Source organism: Chrysemys picta, chromosome 4 (assembly GCF_011386835.1).
Source record: "Chrysemys picta bellii isolate R12L10 chromosome 4, ASM1138683v2, whole genome shotgun sequence".
Lineage (NCBI taxonomy): Eukaryota > Metazoa > Chordata > Testudines > Emydidae > Chrysemys > Chrysemys picta.
Genome location: NC_088794.1, coordinates 45378569 through 45395139, shown reverse-complemented (window position 1 = coordinate 45395139; position 16571 = coordinate 45378569). Strand labels below are relative to the sequence as shown.

General features: G+C 45.2%; 1 protein-coding gene across 11 annotated transcripts in view; it reads right to left on the bottom strand.

Moving 5' to 3' along the window:
* The window catches only part of TUB (TUB bipartite transcription factor), a 284995-nt gene that overhangs the window by 33153 nt on the left and 235271 nt on the right, over window positions 1-16571 (bottom strand). For 4 of the 11 annotated variants that reach the window (XM_065592137.1, XM_065592142.1, XM_065592140.1 and 1 more), the window contains exon 4: window positions 3763-3900. The exons of 3 other annotated variants lie outside the window; for them this stretch is intronic. In XM_065592137.1, coding sequence (XP_065448209.1) covers window positions 3763-3900 — 138 coding nt within the window. The remainder of the gene's footprint in view (window positions 1-3762; window positions 3901-16571) is intronic. 4 more of the 11 variants (XM_065592139.1, XM_065592143.1, XM_065592141.1 and 1 more) reach the window with 1 other exon arrangement.

Here is a 16571-nt window from a genome sequence, read left to right as displayed (position 1 = left end):
AGACCCAGAGTACAATCATTACAACAGAGATTCAAGTGCTGCTCATATATAATTCAAATGTATTGGGTTTGAATTAGCTGATTATTCATAAAATCTGGTCTCTTTAGCACAAAGGGATGAGCCATGCTCAGAAATGTAATCTGCACTACTGTTAAACATCGGAGAAATCTTTAAAACATGTCATTTTAGAGTACAACGTGAATTCACACTTTTTCAAACGTACATCCTGCTGCTTAAAGGGACATTGTGAGGATACAAATCCTGGGGTAAATTAATTCACATTAAATGAACAAGATAGGTGATGGTACCTGATGGTAAAAGAAATTTTAAAGATTTAATTAACCTCCACCATTTATGGTCACTTGGTGAAATCACTTCTCTTTGCACAAAGCAAGAGTAAGGCGGCTTCACATAGGAAACTCACTGCAGGGGATAAAATCCATTATCCACCTCCCTCTACTGCGGGCAGGGTTTCTCTGAAACTAGAGCTTCTACTCAGCTGTTCCTGGCCACTAGGATCCAAGCAGTTGAAGATCCAGTGCTCCCTCATTGAAGCCTGACCCTAGCTTTCCTTCAAGATTTGCCTAGTCAGCGCCAGCATGAAGACTACTCTCCAAGGCTCTAGGAGGTACAGAGGTCCCCCTGTACAACTGCTCTGCTTGTGCTCCACCTGCTCTCTCATGTACACACTGCATGCATACAACCCCATTGGGGGGGGGGGGGGAAGAGGGGCTTAAGTGGTGTGCAGGGGATTTCATGGACCTTCTGCAACTATGTGAATTTCACTTGTTTATTATGGGCCTGATCCTGCATGAAGCTGAGCAACTCTGGGAACAGCTGTGTTCTTCCAGCTCTCACAGACTTCAATAGAATTTGAACAATTCCAGAAGCTGTTCAGCTGCTTACATGACGAAGCCTTATTTACATTTCACTTAGCTTGGATAGTCACATTAGACTAGCCAGTTTCACTCTCATTATACTAGCAGAGTGTTACAATGTTGGGGTTAAAAGTTATATTAGGGATTGTCTTTTAATTCAGAGAAATATTTTCTGCTGCTATTAGTTCATATACTTTTTTAAAAAACAAACAACAACATATATTTTAGTTCTCAACTATCTGACAACATTCTTTTAAAATGAATCTCTCAGGTACGTGCAAACTACCAGAAGCTCCTAGGAAAACAGTGAATACAGCTTTGCAAAAATTACCAAATTCATTAATGTTGTATGTACTACACTGAAGGTTTTAAGTTAGACTACAGCGCCTAATTAGCACAAATTCTGTGGCTATTTATTACTATATGCAATTACTACAATTGAAATGATCTATGTCTGCTAAAATATATCAACATATTTCTGCTTGGGAATTTTTTTTAAAAAAAGTCTTTCCTGAAAACAAAAAAGCAAGGCTTTGGGGATCAAAAAATGTAGTGTTAATTTAGTGGCAGTGCTAAGATAATAAACCTGGTCAGCACATATTGATCATGATATAACTAAACTACACACAGCAAATGTTTTCTCACTGAGTCAACTATCCAGCAAAAACAATTCCAATGATTATGGAACATTTCTTCATCACACATTGTCCTATAGGACATATCAGGCATTTTTAAATAACACATTCCTGTAATTATTATTTTTATTGCAATAATGCTCAGAGGTCCCAACAGCACCCAAACAAGCACCTAGGAAAACATGGGGTGAAATGCTGGCCCCACTAAAGTCAATGTCAAAGTTTCTGTCAACTTCAATGGAGCTAGAATTTCACCCATTGAGCCAAGAGATTAGAAAATGGTCTGAAAATCAGCACAGAAAAAGGTATAATGAAGTCGGTTACATGCAGTTTAGTATTATGCAAATCTAAATTATATACATTTGTCAAAATATCATCTATTTTAATTGACTGAAGTAATATTTTATCTTCTGTACATTATATAGAAATCCCATATAAAGAAAATGGACTATTACCAGAGTCAAAATCTGGCTATTACTACAGCCCAGAGTTTGTGATTATACAGTAAAAATGATTTATGTATTACCATGCATAATGCTCAGCTATGGGCTGAGTCAGCACTTCCATTAGAAAGTTTCCAGGTTTTAAAGTTTTAAGAGGATTTAACTCACCGGCAAAATTTGGTGTTCAAATTTCTGCCTTGGAGTAAATTATTTTTATCTGAAGTCCAGAAATATCAGCTTTCCCATTTTTTAAATTCCAACAGCAATTTTTAAATTCAGTTCAGAAGCCAATTTTTAAAAAAACAAATACATATAAAACTGTGATTTTAGAAGTAATACACAATGTTGTTGGAGCTGTGTTGGTCCCAGGGTATCAAAGAGACAAGGAGCTTTGTACAATATATTACCACCTTAGGCCCAACTCCACGGTGGTACTTAGGTGCCTAAATCTCAGTTTAGACACACCACTGAGATCCACAGAACTCCTGCCCAGCTGCTACCTAACACTTTAGTAGCCTCAACTCACTCGGCTCCTAAGTTTTTAGGATAAAAGCTTCCTAAGCACCTAGCTTTCTGCACACAGCCATCCCGACACAGAGTGAGGTAGCAATCTCCTGCCTAAGCTGTCCAAAGTCAAACTGTCCAGTGTGATCCATGAACTGGGAGAAGATAGGCAAGGGGGGCCATGCCACCTTTGTGGCCTGATCTAGTGGCTTCTCAGCATGGTGGCTTTTCAGCATGCCTACCGGATTGAGTCCCATTCAAAATCTGGCTAGAGGAAGAGGTTCTGGTGCTGCCCACCTCATAACTGTTAGCCCAGTGATTAGGAGCAAGCACCTGGGATGTAGGAGACAAAAGTTTAATTCCTCCCTCGGTCTCCTGTGTCTCAGGAGGGTGCTCTAACCACTGAGCTATGGAATAATCTGATGCAGGGCGGGGGGGCTTCTTCAATCTCTCCTGAAGTTGTTCCACTTTGGATAAATACTTAGGGGAGAGGGAGAGTGTCTATAGCCTGGTGGTTAAGGCATCCATCTGGGAGATGGAAGACCCAGGATCCAGTCCTCCTGTTCCAATGACTAAGTATTTATCCACAGTGGAACAGCTTGAACAGGAGAGACTGAGGGAACCCCCACATCAGACCACACCCCTACCTCCGTGGTTAGAGCATTCTTCTGAGAGGTGGGACAACCCTGTTCAAATTCTTTCTCCCCCTCTGGTGGGGAAGGGGGAGAAGGAACTTGGGTCTTCCACACCTCAGATGATTTCTCTAAACACTGGGTTATAAGGTGGGTGCCTCCTCCTCCTCTGACCATTTTGTGTGGCGTGAGGCAGGTCCCTTTCTCATTCTCACCAGAAACATCTTGGGCACCAAAGCTGCTCAACTCCAGGAAAGGTGTTCCCAGTTATGGTTCGCAAGCAGAAATAGGGGCCTCCCTGCAGCCCTGATTTAGGTGCTTATCTCTGTGAGTGAGGTGGGGTTTAGGACATTTCCTAAAACCTCTGTAGAATTTAAGTGCCCATTATATTAATATTTTGTTCTTTTGTTCTTTTAGTACAGGCTACATTAATATGTGGCTTTGCAAAACTATTAGGATGACAAAATTGACCATCCCTCACTCCAATATGTATGTGCTAAAATAGGACCAAGCAATGCAAATTTTCCCATCTGGTGCATGCATTTGTATAATATTTGTTTTAAACAGTTGTCAGCTATCGTAACATCACAAGCATTCAAAGAATCTTAAAAAATACAGAGGCATCTTGCCACTCAACCCAGTGTTTGATATTCAGCAGCATGCAGCTAACCTTTGTGTTTCCCCTTTTTCTCCTTTCTCGTGCTGCCAGTTTGACAGCTTGCAGCTGCTGCCTTGGTTTTTTTAGTCGATTTTGGAGCTTGAGCATCTGCTACCACCTTTACATCTTCCTGCTCGGCCTCCTGAACTGCTTGAGAGATTCAGGGCACCCACCAAAAAGAAAAAGAGAGAGAGAGAGGAAAACAAGAGAGAGAATGAAATGAGAACTCTGTGAAGCACAGAAAAGAATGCAAGTGCAGCAGAGTTTAAGGTTTGGCTGACATCTTTGTGCAGAGAGGAAATTAAACTAAACAAGCAATTGCAGAGCTACAATGGAATTTAAATTGGCAGATTTGTTAAGTTAGGGGGATTTTTTAACCTTGTTTCATCTCCTCCCATTCTTCCCCCTCCTACAATGTATTGGTTGCTATGCATTAGGCCCAAAATACCACCATAGATGCCAGGGCCGGCTCCAGGCACCAGGCAAACAAGCACATGCTTGGGGCGGCACCTGGTAAGGGGCGGCCAATCTTGGGGTAGCGGGGGGCAGCGCGGCGCGGCGCTCGGCGGGGGGGCACTCTGGCAGCGCGGCGCGGGGCGCAGCGGTTCCGGTGGCGCGGGGCTCGGCAGGCTCCGGCGGCGCGCTCAGGGGGGGGACTCCGGCGGTGCGGCACTCGGCGGGGGGGTGGCGCGGGGCACAGCACTCGGGGGGGGGGGGGTTCAGCGGCACGGCGCTCAGCGAGGGGGGGGGCTCGGCGGGGCGGCGCTTTTTTTGTGCTGTAAGCGGCACATTTCCCTGTAGTAAAGGTCTGTCAGTGCTGATCACCGATCAAGCCCCATGAGCCAGCTCAATAATATAAGATAATGATAGCTGGGTTCCCCCCCCGCCCCACAGTTCTCAGTGCCTTAAGTATACGGCTAACTCCTGCAAAAGCATCATCTGGAGTTTAACTTCAAAAAACTTACTTCTTATATTAACATTCACAGCACAATCAACTTTGGCAAGAAAGGCCCTTTAATGTATAGACACTTAATATATCCATTTAAAGTTAAAAAAAATTGCTCTTACTTTATAAGGGCTGCATATTAATTCATTCTATAGAAATCTCAATGGAACACAGCAATCATTGTGAAAGCCAGCATAGTCATATGATTGCAGTGACTTTCAAAGTAATAAAGATTTACTATTTATTATACATTGCTGCCAGAGGACTGTATTTACACACACACACACACACACACACACACACACACCAACCAGTTTATTCTTCTAGCTAGAATGAGCCTTTAAGTGAAATAAAGTGATTTTTTGTTAAAGTGGCTTTGTGATACTTTTCAGGTTTTGCACACTTATTTAAAGCAATTATCTTCATGAACTACATACAGAGAAATGGTCAAGCCCTTCAGCCCCCAAATATACCAACACTGAGCAGTACAATAAGAACTTTAGGGGCTAGATCTTCAACTTTTGTGAACTATCATCAACCAGGACCAACTCTAGGTTTTTTGCCGCCCCAAGCAAAAAAAATTTGGCTGCCCCCCCCCCCCCCCCCCCACACACACACACTTTTTTTGGTTTTTACACGTTTGCACATTGCAATGTTTTGTTTTGTTTTGTTTTTGACTGTTTAAAATTAAAAAAAAAATGAAAATAGAGAATTTGTAGTTAATGAAATAAAACAATTTCCTACTAGTGTGCTCATTTACTCACTGGGCCGGCCATGGAGTGAGCTGGGCTTTGTCTACCTAAGCAGAGCTAGGGCTCTGCGCTGGAGTCCTTGGCATAAGCAGGACGTCAGCGCCAACCCCAGGGCTCATGTGGTCCGTGCGGGTCGGACCAAGTCACGCTGCTGGCAGGCTACCCAGTCTGGCTGTCACTGCCGAACAGCCAGAGAGGCCTGGAGCTGTGTGGGAGACACCGTACAGCTCTGCCTCCTGTCTCTCCTTCCCCGCGAGCACGCCCGGCGGGTTGGCGCTGCCCTCCAGAGCTGGGCGTCACAGCCCCGTACCAGGAGCAAGTAGCGGGCATTGGAGGGGGTGAGAAGGGGGCTGCCTGGTCCCTCCAGCCAGGGCACAATCACCTCCGCTCCCTGTGCGCCAATCCCAGTCTGAAATGGTTGTAGCAGCCCTTCCCACGGTCCCACGTCTTGCTATGCAGCGCAGGGAGGGGAGGAGGCTCTGAGAGTAGGGCTGCGACCCGGCTCCCACACTGGCAGCGGACCCCGGGGATCCTGGCTTGGGGCAGCCTCAGCAACACCCCAGAATCCCGGGCGGTCACCCCGCGGCGTGGCCAGGGACAGAGCCAGCCGGGCGGGGGGCACCACCTGTAGCTCTCACATGGAGCGAGCTGGGGTGGCTGTGGGGTTCAGCTGCCGGGGTCCAGGGCAGAGCAGCCAACGGCTGGTGATCGCAGGGCAGCGTGCCCGGGCCTCCCGCTTCTCGGGACCCCTGCGAGCTGGCCGCAGGCTCGGCCTGCGCAGCGGCACGAGTTCGGCTCAGCCCGGGCTGCCACTCCCCTCCCCTCCCCAGGCAGGTGGCGGCACAGGGGGGAGGAGGCAGAGGAGGTGGAGGCGGAGACAAGCCGAGGAGGACCCCGCAGCCGGCGCTGGAGGAGCAGCCCACCCGGCCACCGGTTCCGCTGCCACCCCCTGCGCTCCATGACCAAGGCAGGGCCGCGCTACCGGCTCCTGCCTGAGGGGGGCTGGCCGCTGCCCGTGGGAGAGCGGCAGGGACACGCTCCCCACTGAGCCGGCTCCCCCTGCCCTGCTGCACAGCCCCGGCGGCACCCGGTCAGAGAACAACAGGACGCTCAGGATCCAGCCCAGGACACTGCCTCAGGTCGGAGCTGGGGCCCCAGCATTATGCCGCCCCTGGTAATTTGCCACCTCAAGTACCTGCTTGTTTTGCTGGTGCCTAGAGCTGCCCCCGTCATCAACGGAGGTACGACCTAAGAACATAAAATGGCCATAGGTTAGGCCAATGGTCCATTTAGCACTGTCTTCCAACAGTGGCCAATACCAGGTGCTTCAGAGGGAATGAACAGAACAGTAGGGTTGGCAGGCGTCCAGTTTTCAACTGGAACACCAGGTCGCAAAGGGACCCTGGTGGCTCCAGTCAACACTGCTGACCGGGCTGCTAAAAGTCTGGTCAGTGGTGCAGCGGGGCTAAGGCAGGTTCCCTGCCCTGCCTCTGTGCAGCTACCGGAAGCAGCCGATAGGTCCCTGTGGCCTCTAGGCACGGGGGCGGCCAGGGAGGTTCCATGCACTGCCCCCACCCCAGCGCCGGCTCCACAGCTCCCTTTGGCCAGGAAAAGTGGCCAATAGGAGCTGCGAGGCTGGTGCCTGGAGCCCACACTCCTCATCCCCTCCTGTACCCTAACCCCCTGCCTCAGCCCTCAGATCCCTCCTGCACCCCAAACCCCTCATCCCTGGCCCCACCCCAGATCCCACACCCCCAGCCAGAGTATACACCCCCTCGCACACCTCAACCTGCTGCCCCCGCGCTGAACCCTCTCCCACACTCTGAATCCCTCAGCCCCAGCCCAGAGACCCCTCCTGAACCACAAGCCACTCATTTCTGGCCCCACTCTGGGGGGGCCAGAATCTGCACCCCCAGCCGGAGCCCGCACCCCAACCCCTGCCCCAGCCCAGTGAAAGCGCGTGAGGGTGGGGGAAGCGAGCAATGGAGGGGGGAGAATGTAGTGAATAGGGGCAGGGCCTCAGAGAAGGGGCGGGGCAAGGGGGTTCAGTTTTGTGTGATCAGAAAGTTGGCAACCCCAAGAACAGGTATTCATCAAGTGACCCATCCCTTTTTGCCCATTCCCAATTTCTGTCAAACAGAGGCTAGGGACACTTCAGAGACACTTTACATCTGCAGAGAATCCGGCCCTAGAGCTGCATAGAATCCACCCCACAGGACATGGATCCCATACCACGCCACTTTTTTTTTTTAAGGCGCAGATTGCCATTATTATGCACGCACCTGCATACAAACAAAAAAATTCTTTCAGGAAAAAAAGTTACATATGGCAAGGAATCTAGAGGAAAGAACTGGCTTGCTCACAAGATCATTTAAATATCATTGGCAAACCCCAAAAGCTCAGTAAACAGTTAAGGCCCAATGATACTTGTGACCCAGTAGTCTCTATCATACAAGATAGGAGCTTTTGCAACCAGGGGCTGCTAACAGGGAGTTTCGCAAGGGAGTTTGGAAGGGGAGCAGGAAGGGAACGTGGGTCCCTTGCCGGTTCTATCTTAAACCCTTTATTCCCCTTAAACCCTATAGCCCAAACTACATCAAAACTTCTTGCTTTAAACAACCCCTTCATTAACTAGGAGAAAATGCAGGCAGAAGCCCAGCTGCAGAGTGGGGGCTATCCAGTTTATTGCACTGAGTGTAGCATGTATGATTACCTGCCCTGTGGGCGGGTGGCGTATGTGTGCATTCGGTGCAAGGAGCTCCTGGCCCTCAGAGACCACGTACGGACTCTGGAGGCAAGGGTGGCGGAACTGGAGGAGCTCAGGGAGGCAGAGAGGTATGTTGATGAGGCTTTCTGGGACACTGTAGAATTGTCCCACCTCCGGTCAGACAGCCCCTGCGCTGTTGAGGAGGATGAAAGGCCCAGGGAAGCAGAGCAGTCAATGGGAGCAGAGGGAAACCTTCCCATAGTTGGGACCCTCCATCCAGATGGTGCTGGGGTTGCCTCTCACACTGAGGTTACCTCTCCGGGGGAGGGAACTCCAGTTGCTAGGAAAAGGCAGGTATTAGTATTGGGAGATTCGATCATTAGAAACGTAGATAGCTGGGTTTGTGATGACCGGGAGAACTGTATGGTGACATGCCTGCCTGGTGCAAAGGTTGCGGATCTCTCGAGGCATCTAGACAGACTTATGTCTAGTGCTGGGGAGGAGCCAGTGGTTGTAGTACATGTAGGTACCAATGACATAGGGAAGGGTAGGAGAGATGTCCTGGAGGCCAAATTTAGGCTGCTAGGGAAGAGACTGAAATCCAGGACCTCTATGGTGACATTCTCAGAAATGCTCCCAATTCCACGCGCAGGGCCAGGTAGGCAGGCAGAGCTTCAGAGTCTCACTAAAGATTTTTACTTCATTTGATTCTACATTTTCTTTCACATATAGTGCCACTCCCCCCTCTGCACGACCTGTTCTGTCCTTCCGATATATTTTGTACCCCGCAATGATTGTGTCCCATTGATTGTCCTCAGGCCACCAGGTTTCTGTGATACCTATTATATTAGGGGTCAGCAACCTTTCAGAAGTGGTGTGCCGAGTCATCATTTATTCACTCTAATGTAAGGTTTCACGTGCCAGTAATACATTTTAATGTTTTTAGAAGGTCTCTTTCTGTAAGTCTATAATATATAACTAAACTATTGTTGTATGTAAAGTAAATAAGGTTTTTAAAATGTTTAAGAAACTTCATTTAAAATTAAATTAAAATGCAGAGCCGCAGACCGGTGGCCAGGACCCGGGCAGTGTGAGTGCCACTGAAAATCAGCTCGTGTGCTGCCTTCGGCACACGTGCCATAGGTTGCCTACCCCTGTATTATATCAAAATCCTCCTTTATCACGGGCACTCTAGTTCACCCATCTTATTATTTAGACTTCTAGCATTTGTGTACAAACACTTTAAAAACTTGTCACTGTTTATTTATCTGCCCTTTTCTGATGTGTCCGATTCTTTATGTGAATGTTTCTCATCTGATCTGGCCCTTACATTATCCTCTTCCATCCTCTGCTCCCAACTAGAACCTAGAGAATCTCTATCAATAGACTCTCCTCTAAGAGAAGTCTCTGTCCGATCCACATGCTCCTCTGCAGCAGTCGGCTTTCCCCCATCTCCTAGTTTAAAAACTGCTCTGCAACCTTTTTAATGTTAAGTGCCAGCAGTCTGGTTCCACTTTGGTTTAGGTGGAGCCCATCCTTCCTGTATAGGATCCCCCTATCCCAAAAGTTTCCCCAATTCCTAATGAATCTAAACCCTTCCTCTCTACACTATTGTCTCATCCACGCATTGAGACTCTGAAGCTCTGCCTGCCTACCTGGCCCTGCGCGTGGAACTGGATGCATTTCTGAGAATGCCACCATAGAGGTCCTGGATTTCAGTCTCTTCCCTAGCTGCCTAAATTTGGCCTCCAGGACGTCTCTCCTACCCTTCCCTATGTCATTGGTACCTACATGTACCACAACCACCGGCTCCTCCCCAGCACTACACAAATATCTAGATGCCTCGAGAGATCCGCAACCTTCGCACCAGGCAGGCATGTCACCATACGGTTCTCCCGGTCACCACAAACCCAGCTATCTATGTTTCTAATATGAGCAGTTCTACTGACTTCAGTGAGAATCCTCACATGAGTAAGGCAAGATGAGCACCCAACCTGTATAAAAGTCATTTGCAAACTCACATCTCCTCTCCTGCAACACACAAGTCTATAAATAGTCTTAAATTTACAAAACACCATGGATTAACTGCTTTCTTTCTTTTACTAGAGAGACCTTTGTTAATGCACTTGTACATAACAGACGCATGAAATCTGCAGAAGTCAGATGATGATCAGATGGGCCAATGGGGCTGTTTTACCCCAACTCCTCATTCCACTTACAGTCTTTAGCAAATGACTAATACTAGTCACAAGCTCATTGGCTGCAATCCCTTTCCAAAGCATTACTGAACACTGTGGATAATGCATGAGACAGAACAGAGGCAGCGACCACTCCATCCCTCAGGGAGGATGGCAAGATTAATGTGAAAGGCAGCACATTAGGCTCTGTTTCTCCAGTCATGAAGGCCTCTGACTAACTAGGGCAGCAAAGAGTCCTGCTGTGAATAAACTTTAAAACAGTTGAATTTACATACCCAGTAATTCTGTTCTATATTTGCAGCTGTCTCTCTCCTTTTTTAAATTAGGAAGGTTTTTTTTTCTGGTTTTGTTTCTTTCATGATGCTGATGATCTAGTTTGTAGAATTCACTATTTTCCTAACAAGTGAGTAAATGACCTACATTCAATGACTAGCCAGGTCTCTACAGCCATTCTAATACTTTGTTTAATATGCCCATTCATTCAGATCAAACACCATTGAAGGAGTCTAAAATGTGGCTTAATCAAAATGGGATGGAATGTTCTGATATTACTAACTGAAAAATTAAAAACAAAAACTTTTTAGGACCAACTACTTGCCATCATGTCAGCTATCCTTTGACCTAACTAATCTGAAGTTAAATAATTATTAGTGTGGATTGCAGCTGCATTAATTAGTTTTGAAAAGCTGGCACATAAATTTCAGCAGTAGATGCCTGAATATTAACACAGAGGTGTAACCTCCTCAAGGAAGGATTTGAAAGATTTCCACCATTTTATGCTCAAGGCCATGGAGCACTCAGTTTAGTTGCCATCTTGAATACACATCATCAGACTGGACCTGATAAAGATGGGACAATCAAGTGCAAGTGGCGGAGATAATAAAATGAGATTTAAAGGCACACCAATACCCAGCAGCAACAACTGGATAATTGAAACAATACCATGTACGTTTACTATCTCAATTGAAACTAACCAACACACACAATGTAGTGAATATTAAATATCCACAGAGAACTCTTCTGGATCAATGCATGGAGTTAAGAAAAAGCTTGTAAAGATTATTTGAATAATGAATACATTTGAAGAATTTGCAATCTGCTCGAAAAAACAGCACAAACGGGAAAAGAGGCTAAACAGCTAGATAAATTATTCATTGCAAATTATTCACTCAGCTTTACTAGGCAACCATTCAGTCCATTTATCAAAGTTCTCACACTTCTCATTTCATGACAAGTGAAAGTAGAATGAGTATCGAGCAAAGAAAATTAAGCAACAGTTTAATAAATGCACTGGCTTTTGCCTACTCATTGGATGTGCTCTCACATATCTCCATAAAAATGGCTTGGCACCTTTCTTTGTAATTTCTTGGCTCTTGAGAATGTTGCCATTTATTTGGACAGTGATCCACTATAATTTTATCTGATCTATTTTAAAATTGTTCCAACATAGCTTAAAATATAACTTTTTAAGTAGTTTACAAGGCATGGGATGTTCCTAGAGTTACATGAACTCTCTAGTGAAGTAAAGATAGGTAAAAATGTTAAATTTCATTGAAAAAAATCAGCAGTTTTCACCAGTTTTGTAGAAGTAAAACTGAATGACTGAAGTGATGCCCAAAGGTCCCAGTTAGGATTAGGGTCCCAGTGTCAAGGTGCTGTTCAAACACTTGGCAAGACACAGTCTCTTTCCCAAAAGATTACAGTCTAAGGCCCCTGCAACTGGTAGCGAGCAGGCAGATTGCTGTGCCTGCACAGAACACCACTGAATTCAATAGGGCTTCATGTGGGAAAAAAATACTATTTAAATTGCTGCAGGAGTCTCTCTTTAGTGATTCAGAATACCACAGCTCCTCATAAACTGAGCATAACTCCTTGTAGAAATGCCCCAATGTGTCAAGCACAAGGACCAAAGTGATGTCTATTTTGCAGATAACGCCAGGTTTAACTCCATTGCAATCTGAGATATCCTATTTTTAAACACAAATATTACTTGAAGCCCAGAGGTCTACATTGGATTTTTCAGTCAAATAAATCCTCAACTCTACAATGTAGGAACCCAATTGTGTGATGCAATCCATGTGGGTGTATTTCTGCACTTGAGCAGATCACAGTGTAGGAGCCCAGGAAGTTACAGGAGTATGTTTGTCCCTGATATATTTAAAGAATTTCTTCCTACCATCCTTAAACCTACTGGCCATAGATCTTTTTATTGCTACCGTTAGCTTCCCTTACTAATTGCCTGTATTTCCTAACTGTTGATTTGTACTCATTGCTATCAACTTCCCCATTTTTACATTTGTTAGGTATTGGGTTTTTTAACTAGAGGAATTAGAAATGCTCACTTATGAAAACAAATCTGATATACCTGGTATTACTGAAACCTGGTGGGATGAGTCACCACTGGATATACTTTATTTAGAAAAGAAAAAGTGGGCAGAAGGGGATCAGGGATGGCACTCTATGGCTACGTCTACACTTGGAGCTAGGAGTGGGATTCCCAGCTTGTGCAGACATACTCTCACTAGCGCCCATTGAGCTAGCAGGCCAGTGATAGTAGCATAGCTGGTGTAGCACAGACAGTGGCGAGTGGCAGCACAGGCTAGTCGTGCGGAGTACAAACCCACCTGAACCCAAGGGTACGAACTCAGCCCAGCTAGCCTGTGCCGCTACTCACAGCTGCCCATGTTCTCTGTCTAAACTCCTCTTTTCTAGTGCAGTAGCTTGCTTGAGAGCTAGAGCAAATATGTCTACGTGAGTTGGTAATCATACCCCCAGCTCCAAGTGTAGACATACCCTGTATCTAAGATACTGTTACTTTAGCGTTGTTGACAATTTAGAAAAAACAGACCTGGAATGCTTATGGATCAATGTACTAACTAGTAAATCACAAGATGGGGCACTGGGAGGTTTTCTGTTACATATCAAGTCAGACAAGAGAACAGAATGAGCAACTCTTCAAACATTTATCTACAATCTGTTGGGTTTTTTAAAAAACTGCATTAGCACGTGGGATTTCAATCTTGGGGACATATGCTGGAGGTCTCATGCTGCCATTTATAAGACACCCGTGGAGTTTCTAAAAATTATTATAATCTTCTAACACAAAATTCTCCCACACCTCATTAAGAGGTAAGGCAGCACTCCAAGTATCAAGGGTATGATCTAATGCAGAGAACATATTCCCTGCTTTCTCCCAAAAAAAGAACAAACACCTCGGACTGAAGTCAACAGAAAACAGGATCCAAACAACTAGTTTTGCAGAACATGCACAAATGTTTTTAAAATGAATGATTAAATGATGTCACCTTAAAATTTGACAGTTTGCCATTCAATAGAAAACTCTCTCTCTCATCATTTATCGTACCAGAACAGAATGAGACATCAAATTTAACAATCCAGAGTTATGACTTGTGATCAGAAATCTGTTTGGCACAAAATACAGACATTTAGCCCTGCTGCCAAATGTCAAAGAGAAAGTATGCAGTGTAGCTGAAGCCGTGTTGGTCCCAGGATATTAGTGAGAGAAGGTTGGTGAGGTAATATCTATTAGAGGAAAGTCACATCCTACCCCAGCTGTCTTTCTCCCCACCCCTTCCTTCCCGCCTTTCCCCCCCATCCCCCCGCCCATGACTGGAGTGGTATGTGCTAACTACTTATGCTAAGCAATCTGTTCCACCTTGTATTTAGCTGTGACACCCTCTGTATGTTTCCTAGACCTGAAGAGCTCTGTGTAAGCTCAAAAGCTTCTCTCTCTCACCAACACAAATTGGTCAAAAAAAAAAAAAATTACTTCACCCACATTGTTTCTCTAATATCCTGGGACTGACACAGATACAACGACACTGCATACAACGAAAGAGAAAGTAATTTTGCGATCTTGAACATGGTTAATTTAAACTTCTAAATCAAAAGTTGTTGTGAAGTTACTTGAAGGAGAATTTTATTGTGTTTTTAATTGAAAACATTTTAATTTCAAACATACAAAAGCCACATCTGTAAAAATAGGGTTACCATTCGTCCGGATTTACCCGGACATGTCCTCCTTTTTGTTCTAAAAATAGCGTCCGGGGGGGAATTTGTAAAGCACTCAAAATGTCCGGGATTTCCCCCCTCCCCCGGCAGAGCAGAGCGAGCAGCTGGGAGGGCTGCAGGAAAGTCCCGGGCTGGACTCCGGAGCAGCTGTAGAGGAGCCGGATCCGCCCTGCATTCTGAGCCGGCAGCTCTCCCCTGCAGCCCGGTCCAGCAGCACTGGGTTTTGTTGTGCTGGGGAGCGCAGCCACGTGTCCGGCTCGGCTCGCACAGAGCCCAACACCTTGTTCTGAGCAGCAGGGTAAGGGGGCCAGGGGGCAGGAGAAGGGGCAGGGAGGTTCTGGAGGGGGCAGTCAAGAAACGGGGGGGGGCTTTTTGGGGGGAGTGGAGAAAGTTTTGGGCAGTCAGGGTACAGGTAGGGGGTAGGGTCCTGGGGGGCAGTTGGGGGGGGTCTTAGGAGGGGGCAGTTAGGGGACAAGGAACAGGGAGTCTTAGATAGGGAGTGGAGTCCTGGGGGGCAGTTAGGGGCAGGGGTCCCAGGAGGGGGCAGTCAGGGGACAAGGAACGGGGGGAGGGTTGGGGGTTCTGGGGGGGCGGGAAGTGGGAGGGGCAGGGGCGGGGCTCCTCCCGTCCTCTTTTTTGCTTGCTGAAATATGGTAACCCTAGTAAAAAAGTAACATTAATAAAAGCAGACTTCGCCTTGTTCAGATTCTAGCCTCTCAAAATTGTGAAAAAAGGAATTTGTCCCAAGTGGAAATTCACCATTTTCACAGGGGAAAAAATGATACCTTCTTGCCTATGAAAATTGCCTTTAATTTTTGCAGAAAGTTTAAGGGAGCAGTGGAAAAGGTCAGTTCTTTATAACTCTGTGAAAGAATTATTCTACATCAGCATAAGTCTGATTACTAAGTTAACACAAATCTGGGATCAAATAAAGATGTTTTAAATCACAACTGTTGCTCTACATTTCTGTGTACAGACCTCCAGTCCTGTACCTGTGGCAAATTCACATTGGTTTCAATAGATGCAGGACTGGGCTCAGCATGATAGTTACAAAAATAAATGAATGTATTTACCATGTTTCAGTAAAGCCTATATTAAAAAAATCAATTACTGCAATAAAGGCAAATATTGTATATATGTAAATATGAACTTTTGTCTATCTCCCCACTTTACTTAAATCAGTGGTAATATTCCAGGAACACACATCAGATATTTGCAATACTTTAAACAGCCTGAAAAGAAGAGTGTACATCAAGGAATTTTGCTATCACACATTTGTAGGGGCTTATGCTTTTGTCCAATTCTGTAGAAAATTTGTAGCAATATGTGATGTGGAGATACCTGAAAATAAGCCAGCAGATGTGACCTAGATGTTCCAGAATTATGAGCACGATTTAGGAAGTAACCATTTTAAACTAACCACTAACAATATGCCGTACAAGGATATTAAGTGGAAACAAAAATGGAGAGGGAAAAAAGTAGTAAATAAATGGCCTTTTCTGGGCAGAAATTATTCTTATGAATTATGTTATTTTAATGATATATATTTTCTTCTATAATGATGTAAACAACGAGAAAAACAATACGGCTGAAAATTATTAAGCAGTTATTTATAATGATGAACGATGGAATTTTTATCTGATTATTTGGGACATATCAAGATTATTCACAAGATGAAAGGCCTGATTCAAAGCTCATTGAAGTTAATAGAAAGAATCCCATTGACATGAATAGTATATGGATCAGGCCCAAAATGATCTGTTTGCCCAGAATTTAAACTACTTTTAAAACTTGATATTAGTACCAAAAGGGCATTGACCTGTCATTATACTCATCTTTTGTATCAATATTTTCTATCCCCATCCATCTATTTATTTTCCCCTAGACACATCTTCAAAATCTCACCAAGCATCCCTGTTTGTTTATATGTCTTCTGATTGACCTACACACACGAACCGATTCCATAATATCAAATACATCTACAATGTTTTTAAACAAAAGGTAATATTGTAATTTCTTCCGAACAGTAGTACAAAACAAAACTCCTCTTTCATACAAGGGACCCATTTGTAGATCATCAGTCTACAAGTACTGTTGTTAAATACACCTCTACCCCGATATAACGCTGTCCTCAGGAGCCAAAACATCTTACCGTGTTATAGGTGAAACCGCGTTATATCAAACTT